General features: G+C 47.1%; 1 protein-coding gene across 9 annotated transcripts in view; it reads right to left on the bottom strand.

Annotated features, from left to right (window-relative positions):
* The window catches only part of FHOD3 (formin homology 2 domain containing 3), a 502,620-nt gene that overhangs the window by 169,178 nt on the left and 315,180 nt on the right, over positions 1-18,262 (bottom strand). For all 9 annotated transcript variants that reach the window (XM_043888946.1, XM_043888942.1, XM_043888941.1 and 6 more), the window contains exons 7-9: positions 15,988-16,099; positions 8,262-8,356; positions 1,050-1,193 (exon numbers count right to left, since the gene is read on the bottom strand). In XM_043888946.1, the coding sequence (XP_043744881.1) occupies positions 1,050-1,193; positions 8,262-8,356; positions 15,988-16,099 (351 nt within the window). The remainder of the gene's footprint in view (positions 1-1,049; positions 1,194-8,261; positions 8,357-15,987; positions 16,100-18,262) is intronic.

The raw sequence follows: 18,262 nt of genomic DNA on the forward strand, positions 1-18,262 counted from the left end.
GAATTCACCTGCCAGTGGACAGGAGTTTGATCCCTGGTCCGGAAAGATTCCACATGTCACGGGGCAACTAACCCCAGGCACCACAACAACTACCCACACTCTAGAGCCTGTGAGTCACAACTACTGATGCCCAGATGCCCTAGAGCCCATGTTCCACAATCAGAGAAGCTTTCTATCACTATGAGAAGCCCGAGCACCACAACTAGAGAGTAGCCCTTGCTTGCTGCAACTAGAGAGGAAGGGCCTGCATGCATTAACAAAGACCCAGAGATCTGCTGGAAAAGGGATAGGCTACCCACCCCAGTATTCATGGTCTTCCCTTGTGGCCCAGCTGGTAAAGAAACTGCCTGCAATGCGGGAGACCTGGGTTCAATCTCTGGGTTGGGAAGATCCCCTGGAGAAGGGAAAGGCTACCCATTCCAGTATTCTGGCCTGGAGAATTCCATGGACTGTATAGTCCATGGGGTCACAAAGAGTTGGACACAACTTTCACTTTTTCACTTTTCAGAGTTGCCAAAAATAAAAAAAATAATTAAAAAAAAAATTTTTAAATACCATGATGAGGCAAGAGACAAGGCAGAAGAAAGTGAAAAGTTTAGTATCTCAAATAGCATTTTTCCCACATTTTCATTCCGCACTGGACTCTTACAAAGTATGTAGAGCCTGCCAGAAGTTCTACCAGCAGGATAGGAAACATGCTTTCCATGCCTCTCTCTCACTCTCTCTCCTCCTCAAGAATGAATGTTCTTTAAAATAGCAATCACTCAATCAATAAGCAAGCAAGCTACCAAATTTCTCCTAGATAAGGGATTCTCACACTGGAGTGTCCTCAGAATTACCTGGAGGGTCATACAACACAGATCTGGGCCCAGCCTCCGAGTTTCTGCTTCAGCAGGTTTTAGGTGGGGCCTGAGAACTTGCATTTTGGCAGCTCCGAGGTGTTGCGAATGCTGCCACACTGCATGCAGAACCACTGGTCTAGAGGACGTTTATCTCAGCCTTTGATGTGTCTGAGCTGTACAAGGCCCTTAAAAGGCATATCCTCTTACCTCATAGATGTTCAACTGCTCCACCAAGTCCAGGTCAGTCCCTTTCTTGGTCAAGTGCCGCTGGGACACGGCTGCAATGCCCAGCTCCTCCAGGCAGTCCACCACGTCGTAGAAGGTGTCTTGGTCAGGCAAACCGGACAAGGTCTGAATGAAGAACAGGACACAGTGTCTTAGGGGACTGTCACGGGACATTTTTTGCATGGTAGCCAGTGGCCACAAGTATAACAACTGGAGCAAAGCAAGACAGATGACAAGTTCATTGGAGAAAAAAGCTTCTTTAGTGTGGTAAGCAGACTGAACCCCAAGATCCCAACACCTGGGGTACAGGTGCTGTATAATCCCCCACTCTCATGATTAGGTGACATGACATGATAGGGCAAAGGTGAAAGGTCATTAAGGTCCCAAATCAGTTAAGTCTGAAAAAGGGGAGAGTAGCCAGGTGGGCCTCACCTAATCAGGTGAGCCATTAAAAGAGGGTTAGGCCTTTTCTGAGCAGAGAGACCAGAAAAGACATTATCCTGTTGGCCCAGAAGAAGCTGCAAGCTGCCATGAGTCCCACAGCTGCAAGGAAGTGAGCTCTGCCAACAACCACAGAGGCTTGGAAGGGAAATCCAAGCTCCAGACGAGACGCCAGCCCTGGTTGACACCTTGACTGCAGCCTTGGGAGACTCAGCAGAGGGTTCAGTGGGGCAGTGCCTGGGCCCCACCCCCATGGAAACTGTGAGATGGAAGTCTGTGATATTCCAAGCTGCTAAATTTGTGATAATTTGTTACATGGCAATTGGAAACTAACATACTAGAAACTCCCGTTAACATTGATCTACCAACAGCTAGAGTTAGAACAATTTAATGATTCCCTTTTCTTTCGGTTCTGTAGGCCTTCCCCTTGGTCTAAGATATTTACGGCAATGTGAGAAATTTCAAAGTGGCAACCAAGAGACAAAAAGATAACCCAGGATAGAAAAAGTCAACTTCTCTTTGGATTCTGCTTCTTTTTTTAAAAATGTATTTATTTACTTTTATTGGTGGATAATTACTTTACAATATTGTGATGGTTTTTGCCATACATCAATATGAATCAGCCATAGGTATACACGTGTCCCCTCCATCCTGAACCCCCTCCCACTTTCCTCTCTACCCCATTCCTCCTAAAAGAAGGATGATCTTCAGATCAGGCCTCTGCTTAGAGCTGGAAGTACCCTTGGGGTGATTAACTCAAAGCCCCTTATCTTATAAATGAGGGGGATGAGGGTGGGGAGGTAGCAGGAAGTTACTAAATAATGACTAATAAAACCCTGTGCTCAGACCTGCTATTCCAGTCTTTGTGCCTTCTAAACAAACTGCTCTGGCTTCGAATTTCAGACACAGAGCTTCATTCCCTGTTTATTTCACTATTATTGCATTTCAAAATTATTCTAAACATGGTGACTTGCCTTGAAAGGAAAAAGACCAATATTTTCTTAAGGATCATCTCATGGTACCAACTTCTTTTAACACTTCTATTTTGAGGTTATTAATATTGGAAAGAAATATCTCTGCTCCTAACCCAAGTAATGGCTATTTCCCTTCTATACTGAATGAAGAGGATACAGCTCACTGCCATTGAGAACAGAAACTAAAGAAAAATAGCTGCAATGCAACAGCTTAATCCATCAGGAGCCCCAGCAAGGACATGAATGGAAGGCTGTGAACCAGTCAGGAGCTGTGATAAATAAACAGGTGCTCACACCAAAGTGACCAAGTGTGCAAGCATATGTGGGTGTCTGCAGGTGCCAGGCAAGGCAGTCGCCACTGGGTTAGCAGACAGCAGTCCACTGACCTAACCTAAAAAGTACATACCCATCCAAAGAACCTTCTCATCAGAACAAGTCCATCTTTTCTTTTACTGAAAACTCTAGAACTTGTTAAAAGATGAAGGGAGGGAGGAACCTCCCTGGTTGTCCAGTGGTTACCAATCCACCTTCCAATGCAGGAGATGAGGGTTTGATCCCTGGTTGGGAAGGAAGATCCCACATGCTGCAGTGCAAATAAGCCGTGTGCCACAGAAGAGAAGCCTGCACACGGCAAAGATGACACAGCACTGCCAAATAAATGAGCAAGCGAGCAAGTGTTAATTACTCAGTCGTGTCCGACTCTTTGCGACTCCACAGACTGTATCCCACCAGGCTCCTCTGTAAATGGAATTCTCCAGGTAAGAATACTGGAGTGGGTTGCCATTCCCTTCTCCAGGGGAATCTTCCCAACTCAGGGATCAAACCCAGGTTTTCTGCATAGCAGGCAGATTCTTTACTGTTTGAGCCAACAAGGAAGCGCCCAAATAAGCCAAATAAATAGTAAATAAATAAAAGATGAGAAAGAGGGAAATGGTGACATAAAGGCCAGGGCAGGGCTAATGACCAGAGGTGCCCTGACTAACTGCTGACTGCCCATCACAGGTGAGCTGACAGTGTTAGGTCCCAAACTTTCTACACAGTAGTGCAGGGTGGGGGCGGGGGTAGGATGGGCACAGAGAGAGGCCTCTGCTGTCTCCTCAGCATCCAGGTCCCCTCCTTTCTTCTTCCCTTTTCTTCCCTGCAGAGAGTCAATCGAGATTCTTTCATTCCAGGGGGTTAAATTCCTAGAACTAATCCCCATTGCCTTTGCAAGCCTGACCATGATGGGGTAGTAGGGGGATTACTGTTAAAAAATTAAACCATTAGATCCATAGAACCAGACTCAGGGAGTCCTTGCTCAGTAAGAGGCGCAGAACTGAGGGTATTGAGAAGTGATCATGTCATCTATCGGTGAAAATGCAGGCTTGAGGACATCCAGATGCCACCCCCTCTCACGTGTGGCCGTAGGGGAGCTGGCCTCCGACCACAATCAAAGATGGCTTGTCTCTCTGTCCGCACAGGGAGGGGGCTGTGCAGCCCAAAAACACACACTCGCCTATTTTCAGCGGATTCTCTAACATGTTCCACAAACTCTGCCATGCTCTCACCCCTCCTGGGCCCTGTCTTCCGATGTCTACCCTGACACTCATGGCCAACGTGCCTACTTCTGGCAATGGTGGCAGCCACTCCAGAAAACTCTGTGAGCAAATGTCTCTTGACACCTCCACTCTCAGACAACACTAGGGACCCCCTTCCCTGGTTTCTCTCAGACCTTGCCTTGCCAGGATTTGTGACAAGTAAATCTTTACAGCCCCTCTCAAAGGAGAAATCTCTGTCTTAGCAAACATTCTCTTTTCCTTTCCCTGGGTTTTCACTTATTCCATCAAATTCTTCTTGAGGGTTAAAACCAGGGTAGCGAAAGCCTATACACAAGTATTCACTGCAGCAGGAGCATTTGTGAAAGTCAAAAGCTGTGGACACCCAAATTTCCTTCAGTGGATGATGAGATAACAAATGGTGGTGTATTTACACAACGGAACATGACGCAGCAGTGAAGAGGAGCGAACTATTAATACACCTAGTGACACAGATGAATCTCTAAGGCACTGTGCTGAGTGAGGGAAGTCAGCCTCAAACAGTTACACCCTGTATGGGTCCCACTTTGGAAATAATAGAACTGCAGTGCTAGAGAATAAATCTGTGGTTGTCAGGGACATGAGTAGGGGGTCAGGATGGCACTATAAAAAGATAACATGAGTGTGAGATTTTTGGGGAGACATGGAGCTGTTCTATATGCTAATTGTGAAGGTTATCCATGACTTTATATGTTTTAGACCTTCCACAGATAAATACCCAAAGAAAAGAGTTAATTTTACTGTATGATAACTTAAAAAGCCACATAGTCAAATCTAAAAACAAACACTCAGTGTGAATCCCATCAGGTTACTCACCCCCCTGGGCTCCACTAGAATAACTTCCCTCCTCAGGGCTCCCTGGTGTCACCTTCCCTAAACGCTCCAAGCCAGCCCCACAGTGACACCTCTTGTTATTTATGTCCCCACCTGCCTCATCTGATTCTACAAGGTGATCAATATCTGAGCTCCCAAAGTGGGGGAGGCCCACTGAGAGAACTGCAGCTGGATTGGGACAGGACAGCACACAACTTCAGCTTGCAGGGTGAGAAACGGTTCGTTCCCGATGCTCGCTCAATCTAGTGATGACATGGAGGGGAGGGGAAGAATTCAGGGGAGATTAGTCCGGATCTTGGAAACCCCTCATTAATGTGTCTGTTTAACCAAGGGACTAGACTTCAGTCTCAGAGCCCTGAGCAGGCTAGGATTTTGTACCCTTATTTTGTCATAAAAATGTTAATGTTTTGAGTTCCATATTGTTAGGCCCTCTTCCATTTTGTTGAAAGAAAAGTTAGAAAAGCAATACAATTTCCCCAATTTCAGCATTTTTTCCAGACCCACATTAGCACGTCAACGCATGATGATGTTTCGGGTCTCAGAGGACGTTACTCACTGGAATGATCAATGTGACTAAAATTCAGCAAAAACAAACAAACCCAGTATGGGTGCCTGCTGGTCTTTCTGAGGAAAGGATGGCACCTGGAATCGTGTCCTTGGAACCTTCCCTTGGGCCAGGACTAACAAATATGGGATGGAACCGCCAGAAGAGAAAGAGTAAGCGAGGAATTCCTGGATGCTGGAGGCCATGTGGTGCCAAGGAGAGCGACACGCACTGGGTCCTGGCCAGCGATTGGCAGCAGAAGCTCAAGTCACATGGCTGCCGCCGGGGTCATTACTGAACCAAGCAAGGCCTCCACCACTAAGTGAACACACCGCCCAAGAGTGAAATGCAATTTTTTTTTTTTTTTTTGCTGTATTCAGTGTTTTCCAGTACAAGGTCAGTGACTGAAAATGACAGGAAATAGATGACCTTCATTTTAAAAAACCAACAGAAAATTGCTTTCAAATTTCATTCTAAATCAACTCACAAAGAGATTTGAAAATCAAAAACAAATTCTTAGGATTATCAACCAGAAAAGGGGTGTCCATTTCCCACCAGGACTGTAGGAAATTTCCCATGACCTCATCAACAACTGGCATTTCATTAAAAAGCAATCACTGCCCATGTAACCTGGAGAAAATGGCTTGCTGTTTAACTACATATTTCTTTCAAGCTTAGTAGGGTTAATGTCATTCATTTGTCGACTGGGGTCCTACTACTGGGTTGGCCAAAAAGTTTGTTTGTGTTTTCCAGACCAGCTTAAGGAATAATCCGAATGAATTTTTGTGCCAACCTAATGGATTTAGGATTGTACCCTTTTCTGCCCAATTTTTGGAAACGAATTCCAAGTTTGCCACTTGCCTTTAGTTTTTATTGGTGGTTTTCATCTTGTAAATATGACCTTTTATAGTTTAATACAGTGAAGTATTTAAGTCCTTTTCTTTGGAATATTTTTGACTGGTTATATTATTAGACGAACCTTCACTGACAAGAGACCAATTGATCTTCACCTCTGTTTCTTCTTTTTATACAGTCTGGTGTGTTACATTGAACTTTTCAATCTTTCAGAAATTTATTTTGCTGTACAGTCAAAGCATGTTTTCGTTTATTTCCACTTAGCAAAACCTCTCTCTGTCATAAACGACGCTGACCATCCCCTATGGATTTCAATTACAGGGTGCATTGCATGTACATTGAGGTCTGTTTCCAGCCTCTCTGCTTCAGCCATCTGCCAAGGAAAAAGTCAGGACCACGTTGTTTTAATCCCTCAAGTTTACACAATATCTTGATATCTAGCAGAATTACTTCTCATAATTACTTTGCTTTCTACCAATTCATATTTCTCAGTTCATATTTCTCCAAACGTATTTCAGGAAGAGATTCTCAGTCCTTTCTGAAGAACTAACCATCACTGCAGTTGGTCCTTAAGCTTGTACCTGGCACCCTGGGAAGTATAAAGGCAGGGCCTTAGGGTGGCTGATGTGCTGTCTGGGGTTTGGGGTGAAGATAACCATCCCACCTTCCCTCAGTTATTAATAAGGAAGGGCCAGGACACCGAGGGAACCCCAGTCCTGAGAGTGGGCTGTCCCTGGTCAGCTAAGTGGAAAAAAATGAGTAAAACTTGTTCATCTACATTCTTAAGGAAAAATGTTAAGGGGACATCTTGATAGGAAAAGTAGCCATAAAAGTCTTGCTACCCTCTTTCTGGTTTCATTAGAAAAACTAAAGTCTAGAAACTTTGCAGACAACTCGGGCCTTCACATGTATGAACACCAGCCCACAGGCACACACACCATGCGTGTGTATGAAGGGTCTCCTCTAATGAAGAGGCATGCTGAAGCGTGTTCTAGCCACCAGCATGGGGGGTGTACATGGTGTGGGCTTCTTCAGAGGGCAAATTTTAGGTTTTCACATGTACTAGTTCCCTTGGGCTGCCATAACAAAGTACCACAAACTTAGTGGCTTACAATGACTGAAATTAGGTATGAAACTTGGTAAACTGTAAGCTGAAGACCAATTACATGGGCCACAGACACTGTCTGAACACTGACTGTCTCTCCAGATGGATCCCTCTGTGCTTCTGGGGGTAAGGTTGGCTGAGCCATGTTGTGGGACCTCGATGAAGGCAAGCACCTTCACGGGCTAGACGGAGGGAACATCATTAAAGCCCCGTGCTTCAGTCCTGGCTGTTCTGCCTTGGTGCTGCGGCAGGCTCAGCACGAAGATCTGGGAGTTGGAGGGCAAGGTCACTGCAGATGAACTGGAGCAAGAAGCTTTCAGGACCAGCAGCCGGACAGAGCCGCCCCAGGGGACCTCTCTGGCCTGGTCTGCTGATGGCCACACTGTTCGCTGGCTGCACAGACAACCTGGCGCAAGTGTGAAAGGTGACCATCAGCACCCACCAGAAACATGGCAGACCTTCAAAAATGAAAAGCCTGGTTTTGGAAAGATAAAAAAGGTATCGGCTGGGCCGTGCTACCCCTGAAGGCCCTAGGGGAGGGCCCTTCCTTGCCTCATCTGGGGCTGGCTGCTGGCAATCCTCAGCATCCTTGGTGGTCCTCGGCTGGCAGATGCATCACTACAACCTCCAGTGCTGCCTTCAAAGGCCGCCTTCCTCATGGACGAGTGTGTACGCTGTCTCCCCTCTGTGTGTCTCTTCCTTCCTCTTCTTATAAGGTCACCAGTCCTACTGGATTAGGACCCACCCTAATGACCTCATCTGCAAAAATCCCATTTCCAAATAAGATCACATTCACTGGCTCTGGGGTCAGGACTTCAATGTCTTTTGCGGGAGACATAATTCAACCCACAACAAACATCAACCAACCTTGTTCACTAAAGTCATAGCGTAAACCAGCAATTCTGTGTCGACCCCATCCTTCTCCTCCAGGATTTCCATGATATTGGACCAGGGTGTGACTCCTATGAATAAAGCAAAAATCATGAGAAACAGCAATTCAGGACTCCTTATCCAACTCACATCACAGTTTATCCAGACTCATCACCCAATGACAGTAATGCCTTTCACCAAATTTCAAAGCATGACTCTGTACATCCTTCCAACGAGGTGATGATATGCTGTGTCATCCTTGTCTACTTGAAAATGTATATTCCTCATGTAGGATGCCTATTAGTTTGCTTGAAAAGTCCCCTTTATACTAAATAGGCAATTGTTTAAAAAATCCAATTATATGCAGCTTTTATAGACCATGCATTTTACTCTCCGAGTATGGAAATGTTCTGGAAGTACTCTCTGTGTGTGTCCATCTCCTGCAAGGAAAGAGGATTCAGGAGAGCTTTACAGTCACTCAAGCAAAGGACTCAAAACAGTAACAGTGAAACGTCCGTCTAGCAAACATTTCCAGAACAGAAGTATATTATCTCTATTCTATCAAGTCACAAATACTATTTAGGCATCAACCAGGTACAAGGAATTGGGTCTCTAGAAGGTGGTCCTCAAAAGGTCTACAGTCAAACGGAACAGTCAGGCACAAACACAGAACACATGTCAGCACAGGGTAAAAGCAATTAGAAGGCAAAGCGCTTAGCCACGCCTGTCACTCAACAAGGGAGGTCTGTCTTTTGAAGTGAGATGGTTGAGGAGGGTTTGGTGCAAGAAGTGACTCCTCAGTGAGACTGGCGGTGGAAGCTCATGGAGGTTGTCCCACGGCTCCAGGGAGGGCAGGAAAACCCTGCATGTTCAGGATCACCGAGCCAAGGCCAAGGCCACAAAGGGGACACACACCCTGACATGATTTCCTACACTGGGGATAAACATCTGCGGTGAAGTGCTGCCTTGCCCTTGGCAAGGTGGTGTGGAACACGCAGCTCTTTCCTGGTTTCCCTATAAAGATCTCAAAGGGATATTGCCTATTTTTGCTGATAAAAGTAAATTCGGAAATAACCTGAAACCAGTGGGGTTTCAAATGCTGATTCTTGGATGGGTTATGTCAGAGCTGATTTCCTGGTCTTGTGAACAAAAGCTCCCCCAGGGAAGTGATGGCATCTGTCTTGTCTCTCTGCCCTTGGCAGAGTGCCCGGCACATAGTAGGTGCTCAATAAAATGTCTGCTGACTAGTGAATGGGGATCTCTGAGAGGGCACAGGGTGGGTTTAAACTGGGGTAGTTTTTAAAGAACCAGAGAGTTCACTGCACACAGTAAGGAGACAGGACAGGAGAATTTAAAAAGGATGAGGCACCTACTGTACTACATGAAACACACAGATAAAATTTCATGTACAGGTCTGTTGGTGATCTCAGCAAGGGAAAAAAATGCCTTTTCTTTTGGGCTAGTTGCTCAGTTAGTCCAAACTAGAAATCTATGACTAAGCTTCTATGACCCTTTGTTACTCTGAACACAAAAGCACGATCCTTTGAGTGCTAACTGCTGAATTATCTTCTTGCTGATATTTATCATCAAATTATCTTGACGTCCACACCTCTTCTTCATAGCCCAGCGAAGTAACCATTTCTGTCCTCAAGATAATCAATGTGGTCAGTAGGTCTCATTGTCTAAGGGTAGTTCAAGTGTTCTAAATGCCTCTGCTTGTGCTTATGAAAGGGCAACTTCTGTCACTCACACACCCAACCTCAGTACAAAACATGAAAACATGAGTTCTACATGGGTAAAGAAAAGCCTGTCTAAGAAAGACAGCACTGATGCAAATAATTCCCAGTGGGACTCAGAGGCCCCAAAATGCTTCTTGGTTGCTTAATTTGGAGCCAAAGATGTCAAATGGGGCCTGTGGAAGGAGAGGAAGGAAGCAATGGCAAGCACCCCAGAGAGAGAGAGGTGAATGGTCTATCCCCTGTCTCTTTCTCTCTCTTATGCAGACACACGTATCTATGCACCACTTTATCCATTATAATGAAAGCACTCAAACAGGGGCTTCATTTAATAAAAAACATATTCGGGGCTCCTCTGGTGACTCAGTGGTAAAGAATCCACCTGCCAATGCAGGAGACATGGATTTGACTTGATCCCTGGTCTGGAAAGATCCCACAGGCCACAGAGCAACTAAGCCCAGGAACCACAACTACTGAGTCTATGTGCCGCAAGTACTGAAGCCCTCACGTCCTAGAACCCATGCTCCCCAACAAGAAAAGCCACCTCAATGAGAAGCCCATGCACCACAACTAGAGAGTAGCCCCACTCCCCGTCACTAGAGAAAAGCCCACACAGCAATGAAGGTCCAGCACAGCCAAAATAAATAAAAAAGTTTAAAAAAGATATACACAAAAAGTGTTCTTCAGTTATAATATCTGATTCCCTTTTTATCATTTAAGGATTTCTTGAGTCTGGAAATTTGCATGTAATCAGACACTATGGGGATACATGTTCACTATCCTTTGACTGTTTGGGGACCAGAAAATAGGAAATTTTTAGAAGAATGAAGGGTAAGGTGAGGACACCTTCTAGTTCAACACAAATACCTTGTCAGGGCTCCAACTGGCCTTCATCAAGCACCAGCAGTTGTAGCTGTCCCAGGAGCCCGTCTGTCAGAACTAAATGGTCCAGTTCAGTGCCCCCCTCCATCCACACCTTCACTGCTCCATATGGGGTTTCGTGTGTGTATGTGTGGGTAGCAACTAACACTTTCCCTGGGGCTTCCCTGGTGGCTCAGATGGTAAGGAATCTGTCTGCAATGCAGAAGACCCAGGTTCAACCCCTGACTCAGGAAGATCCCCTGGAGAAGGCAACGGCCACCCACTCCAGTATTCTTGCCTGGAGAATCCCATGGACAGAGGTTACAGTCCATGGGGTCACAGAGTTGGACATGACTGAGCAAATAACATGTGTGGGTAGGGGGTGGCCCTGTGTTAGACCATAAACCACACGACCTTCCCCCTTCACATAACAGAGAACAAAGTTGAACAGAGTAGTGGAATGAACAGAGGCTCGGGGGAGGCATGTGAACTGGTGAGATAACATCTACCCTAGCGGCTGACTGTGAGGTGTCCCAGAGATAAGGTGCTTTGTTGCCCCTCCTGAGTGCTGATGCAGAACATCAGGAGATGGTCACTTCCTTCATCATCACTGTCCATCTCTCTCCAACTCCACCTCCAGCACTGGAGTGAGTATAGGATCTATGACAGCCTGGTTTCTCTCTGAAGTTCGAAGGCACATGATTGGCATTTAAATATTTCTTTGCGACCCCATGGACTGCAGTCTACCAAGCTTCTCTGTCCATGGGATTTTCCAGGCAAGGGTACTGGAGTGGGTTGCCATTTCCTTCTCCAGGGGATCTTCCCAACCCAGGAATCAAACCCAGGTCTCCTGCATTGCAGACAGACGCTTTACCCTCTGAGCCACAGGGAAGCCCTAAATATTTGTTAAACAAATGAATTTTGAAAAACACTTAGAACGGTGTCTGTTGTGTGACAGGCACTTGGCCAGCAGTAGCTGTCACTGAGAGGAGGTGGTGGGCAGGGGACGCCCATGCTGCCCCCCAGGCCTGCCCTGCAGGCTTCCTGGCCAGGCCCCCTCCTCCCAGCAAACCACATCACCCTGCTCTCAACCCAGAATTAGTAAGCACAGGATAAACTGCTCAATACTCCTGTCCTCTTACTCTCTTCCAAGTCTCTGTATTAAACCCCAAAGAAAATAAAATATTTTGCATGACGCCTTGTATGCAAGTTGGTCTAACACTCAAACACAAGGTCCCAGAGCTGTGTTCCATGTCTTTCACTGTGACAGATGAACACTTAACGAATACGCTTCTGCTCCAGATAACCATGGAAACAGCTTGAGTTCTGTGCACTCTGACCTCCGCCATGCTCTGTGCAGTCTTCACAGAGCAACGTACCCTTGAGCAGAAGTCAGAGACAAGATGGCTGGAAAGGATGTCTGGATTCTCCACCCACCTCCCCAACCCCGTTAATCATGTGTGAGACACATGTTTAAAAATTATGTCATATCTCATCACCTCACATTCAAATGAAAAATTGCACCCCTTCAAAAGCAGTGCTGAACCCAAATTAGCAGGACTCAAGATTTATGACTGAAATTTCAAAATAAGGTACCCCATCTGGTCACTTACCCCCACCCTCTGTCTGGGAGGGAAACCCAAACAGTCAGAGGGAGGGGCACCCTGCCCAGGGGAGCAGGGGGTTCTCGACCAGTTTCCTGCTAATCACTAGAGTGAAGAAGTCTTTGATGATGGCAGAATGACAAAGCAAAACCTTCCCATGGGCTTCCGTGACTGCTTACTGCCATTCTCTCTTCCTGCCTGGCCCTGTCCACTAGGAAGGGAAAGTGACTTGAAGACACATGCAAAGGAGAAGACGTGCCAGCAGTCTGCACAGACAGGTATGACCCTGAGCCATGCCTTAGAGACTAACTCAAATCCATGGTTTCATTCTAGCACCTGAGCCGAAGTGCCAACTGCCACGATCAAATGGGGCCCTTTTACTTTTCATTAATTCATACATATTTACTAGTCCCTATGATACACCTAAATCCCTCAGCTTTTATTGCTGCTCCCTAACTGGCCCACTGTTGGCAGAACAGCAATCTGTCCATCCATGCTCACCAATGAACCTTTCCCATTAACCCATGTGTGGGATGCGCTGTTTATACAGCAATCAGAGGAATTTGTTCTTGGACAACTTCATTTGCTAGTAATTTCTGAGAACTTGTGGCTCACTTGTTGACTTTCCTTGCTGATTCTTTAAACCTACCATTTCTCATCACCCAAAAGAATTCCTTTCTACTAAAAAGGTATGCACATTAACATGCCCATTCTCCACCCTAGCCTCCAAAAGAATGAGTCCAAAACCACCTTGAGGAGTCACATTTATGGTGGATTTATAAACTTGTGTAGAAATGGACGTACTCAGCTGGCCCTTGGTCACCTCTGGCATGTCTACCTACTCGCTTGCTCCAGTCCAGAGGGACTGGAGAGCAGCTTCTCAACCTGCCAGGTGGAAACACACCTGCAAGTCATGCTTCCCTCCGCAGAACAGCATGACATATTTATGTGTGCAATTCCAGCACAAAGTTCAGGAACAGTTTTACTAGCAGTAATATAGGATGGTGTTATATATATGTGTTATAATGTCATGGCCAAGACCACACATGTCATAGACAAATATGCGACTGAACCACACATGATAAGCTATGGCTGAGTTTTTCCATCAGTGTTGATCCTTTTTGTTCTCAGCTGCTAGTGCTCAGTAGCAGCCAGATGACAATACTTGCCAAAAGCCTAAGAAATTTCATTGGAAAACCATGAGGTTGAGAAAACAATCCATTCACTGTTATGACTTTATTTTTACAAATTGGGAAAGAGCGGCCATCGCTTTGTCTTGGGGGAGAGAGTACAGCTGAGTGTACAGCTGGGCCTGCAGGTGGATACTTTGGGGTTGGCTGCTTTCAGGATCACTCCTTTACCCCAAATGGTCTCTCCATGAGATATACATGAGGAAGGACGCTCTGAGCTCCCAAACCAGTGAAGTCAAGTGAGAACCTCAAGGTCATAAGAAGGTTGTCTGCTTTAACACGGCCCACATGACAAGGGCCCAAGGGTTACCTGAAATTTAGGATAGGAAAATGAAGAATCTGCTAGTTATCCTAAAGTAACTCAAAGAGTTGGAGAATACAGCATGAATCTTCTTCCAAGGAGGAATGAAAGGATCAGCTTCACTCTCTTCCCAAACATCCACCTTTGACCCTCAGCCCTGGACTGGCCTTGGGAAAGCCCACCCTGGCTTCTGAGTCATTGGGAGCCTTCATTAGGATCCTCAAGGGGTCCCCGTGATGTGCTTTAGGCCGTGAGGGTCTTCATGCTCATGTTTCAGATGGCAACAAGCCTGGGCAGAAAAACCTGCCCCAATCTGCCATCAGCCTTCCAGACTCACAGCCCCTGATCACACACTAGGACTGTCTCTGCGGTACATGCACACGCAGGCCTGGAGTTGCCTCCCTCCTGCACTCCACCATGCTGGGGACTGACATCTGCCTGTGAGTGTGTGGGAAATGTGCAGAAGCCCAGTTCATGGTCCTGGATGACTTTCATTAACTTATATTCAAACTTTCACAGCAACTAGGAAGCTGCTTTCTTTTATCTTTGCATTCAGTCCTGAATGTGGGTCTCTGAACAACACTGAGTCAGAGACACAAGTGGTTTGAATCAGAGAAGGCTACATAGGCCTCTCATTTCTTTTCGTCAGTTGTCCCTGAGCTGACTTGTACATAAACATGTGTGTCCATACATACATACAACCATACACCAACATGTTAACAGCGATTCTGTCTATCTGGTGAGACTACAGGTAAATTTTTATGGTCTTCTTTACACTGTTTTTTCCAAATTTTCTACAGAGTATTTCCATTATAAAAAGAAAATAATTAATGTTAACAAGTTTTTGTTCTTGTTAGAGTCTTTGTGGGGATGAAAATATTAATAAAAATGTCCTACTGAGGAACAAAACCTATTTGTTAGTCACTCAGTCATCTCCGACTCTTTGCAACTGCATGGACTGTAGCCCACCAGGCTCCTCTGTCCATGGGATTCTCCAGGCAAGAATACTGGAGTGGGTTGCCATGCCCTTCTCTAGGGGATCTTTCTGACCCAGGGATTGAACACTGGTCTCCTGCATTGCAGGCAGATTCTTTACCATCCAAGCTACCAGGGAAGCTGTTTAAAAGAATAAAACAAAACAAAAACCCACTTCAGAATCAGACTTCACAATATTAAAGGAGACACAGCATGTCATGCCATAAACCAAATCCAAAGCTCATTTGTCATCAGGTGTGCCGGCCGGCAGTAGGCCTTCCTGCTATGGGTAAGCCAGGTGCCGGGACACCCAGAGCCGACAGGCACCCCACCGTCTAGCAGGACACACACTCCTGAGAGAATGGGCAATGATAACAACACAGCAGAGATGAGGGGCACACGGGGCTTTGAAAGAATATGCTCATCTGATCCAAGGTAGGGTGGGCCTGGTGCAGGCTGGGTGGGAGGTGGGGGTGGCGGTTAAACAGGGACTGGATGCTGAAGGGTCAGTCCTAACCCTGTGGGCACTGGGAAGCCACTGGCAGGTTTCAGATGGAAAATGATGTGACCAAATTTGTGCTTTAGAAGAATCCTCCAATAACAGAGAGGCAGGTAGCATTTCAGGGAGGCAAAGGATACCTGGTGAGAGATGGTGAAGAAGATGCAAGAATGTTCAAGGAACACTGTGGGGTGAGAGCCAATAAAGCAGGTGGGAGGGAGGGGAAGAGAGGAAGGAGCCAAAGTGACCCCGACAGGATGGGAAAAGAGGAGAACAAGCTGGTTCTGTGTGTTCAGTTGTGGGGGTTGAAGACAGAGCATAAAGATAAGCTGGAGTCTGACCTGTCCTGCCTGGGTCAGGGGTGCTTTTCTTTCACTGTTCCCTCCTTCACCTAATCTTTATACATATGCATCCTGAAACATTTGTTTCCTGATGTCAGAGTCCACACAAAGGAAATTCTGTTCCTTCTTAATTCTGCTTTGAACATGGAAACAAAAAGTGGAAATCTTATATGAGACACTTTTACTTGGATGACATAGCAGGTAGGGATCACTCACCCCTTTTTGTGTCCACGGCAGAGATGGCCTGAATCAGGAGAGGTGCATTGGACTCCGAGTATTCCACAAAGACCAGCAGCAGCTTCAGGGCTGTCTTCACCACCAGGCGGAACTGCGGAGACAAGACACAACCATTGTGCAGGTGCAGATACAGCGGGGACGTCTGCAGGCTTCGTCCTGACAGCAGCTGGCACCCAGCCACTCTTCTCAGCAATTATACAGGTTCCGTCACTGGACACCTCAGAACGCAGGTGTCAGTATTAACCCCATTGCATGGATAAGTAAACTGAGGCCCAGAGTCTCCAACTCAAGATCCCACAGCTAGAAACGGAACCAGAATTTGAACCCAAGGTCTTTGGCCCCAGGGCTCACACAGGTTGTCTGTCAATACAGGAGGTGGCGGTTGCTGGGTTGGTAACTTCATTCTAACCAGACTAGATCATTATGACGTACAGCAATCAAATCTCATTTTTTTTCTGATGAAGAAGCAGGCATGGCAAGCTAAATGACTTGTCTGAGGCTGCAACAGGACGCTTGAACCAAGTCCAGGTTCTTAAAACTGCACAGGGAAGGCCATCTGGGTCCTCACCCCCACAGTCCTGGGCCCAGAGTACCACACTCATGATGAGCCTCACTCAGGCCCAGGGCCCCTCTTCATGGGGACTGAAGGTCACTTACCTGGAGAAATGCAGCCGCCCCTGATCCCTAACTCACTCAGCCGCCGGGGGTGGGCTGTGGCAGCCTGGGGCTTCCAGCTCAGCCCCCCACCCCTCCCCACAGGCTTTGCCGCTGCAACCTTGACTCATGTCTCCTTTCCTGCACCCCACTTCCTCCTTCTCAAAGAAATCACACACCACCTTCCTCCTGGAAACAGGTTCAAATCCCCCTTCGAGGAAACAGCATATCTGCCTCAGGGCTGCTCCTCGGGGCGGGGGGCCTCCAGCAGGTGGCTGGCCAGTGCCCCCCAGCTCCCACCCCTATCCCATGGGCAGAAAGCACTCTCCTGTGGAGACAGGCTGCTGTGCATGGGGTCTGCAGGGCCGGAACCACACCTGGGCCAGAGCGGGCTCAGAGGTGTTTGCTCGTGGAATGAATGAATGACCCAAGGAGCAGCCAATCAGCCCATATTCGCTCTCCGTGACTGCGGAGAACCGGCTCTAGGCACTCCACCAGCTCTGCAGGCCCAGGGACTCCTGCATGGCCAGGTGTGCACTTTAGGGGGGGATGTGGAGCCCTGCACACGCCGGGGGGACAGGGTGAAACCATCACCCACCCCAAGTCATTTCTCCAAATTTACGACCCCACCTCCCCCTCTCACCCCTTGTCTTCTGTCATCTCCCCTAGTAAACCAGCTGGCTTTTCCTCGACGCCATAGCTCTCTCCAGCCAGCACCATGGTTTCCAGCTCCCCTTTATAAGAAAATCGCTCCAAAGAGTTGTCACACTCCCTGATTCCCCTTCTCCATTTCCCATGGACTCCTCAACCCAATCTGACAGGGCTTCTATCTCCACGGCGCAGATTAAATTACTCTTGTCAAGGTTGCTGATGGCCTCCATGTTGTCCAGGCTTCCCTGGTGGCTCAGACGGTAAAGAATCTGCCTGCAATGCAGGAGACCTGGGTTCAATCCCTGGGTCAGGAAGATCCCCTGGAGAAGGAAATGGCAACCCACTCCAGTATTCTTACCTGGAGAATTCCACGGACAGCAGAGCCTGACAGGCTCATGGGGTCACAAAGAGTCAGACACGACTGAGTGACTAACACTTTCACTTCCCATGGTGTCCAGTGGTTACTCTTCTAGGCTCATTTTAGCTCAACTCTCAGCAGCACATGACAATCAACTGCTCCCTCCAGAAGCAATTTCCTCATGACATGGCTGACCACAGTCTCCTCCCTAGGGGGCTACACTAGCTGACTCCTTCTAAGAAGCTCAACCTCCAGGTGTGGGGAGGCCTCAGAGTTCACTCCCCCATCCTGCTCCCTTGCCACACACTCTGTCCAGATGAGTTCATCCAGGCCCTTAACTGTAAATCCCATTTATGACTCAATGCCCTTCAGACCTGGCACCTGACCTCGCCACTCTTATGGGCCCTCGAGTTCAATGTAGCCCAAAGAGGACTCTCTCAATTTGCACTTGTGCTCATCCTGTCCCACCCACTACTTCCAGCGTGTTCCTTCCACAAGTCCACACCTCAGGACAAGGCCCCACCATTCACTCACTGCAAATGGGAGCCACCCTGCCCTCCTCCCTCCCAATTTCACAATGACTCTAACCAT

This window comes from Cervus elaphus, chromosome 27 (assembly GCF_910594005.1).
Source record: "Cervus elaphus chromosome 27, mCerEla1.1, whole genome shotgun sequence".
Taxonomy (NCBI): Eukaryota; Metazoa; Chordata; class Mammalia; order Artiodactyla; family Cervidae; genus Cervus; species Cervus elaphus.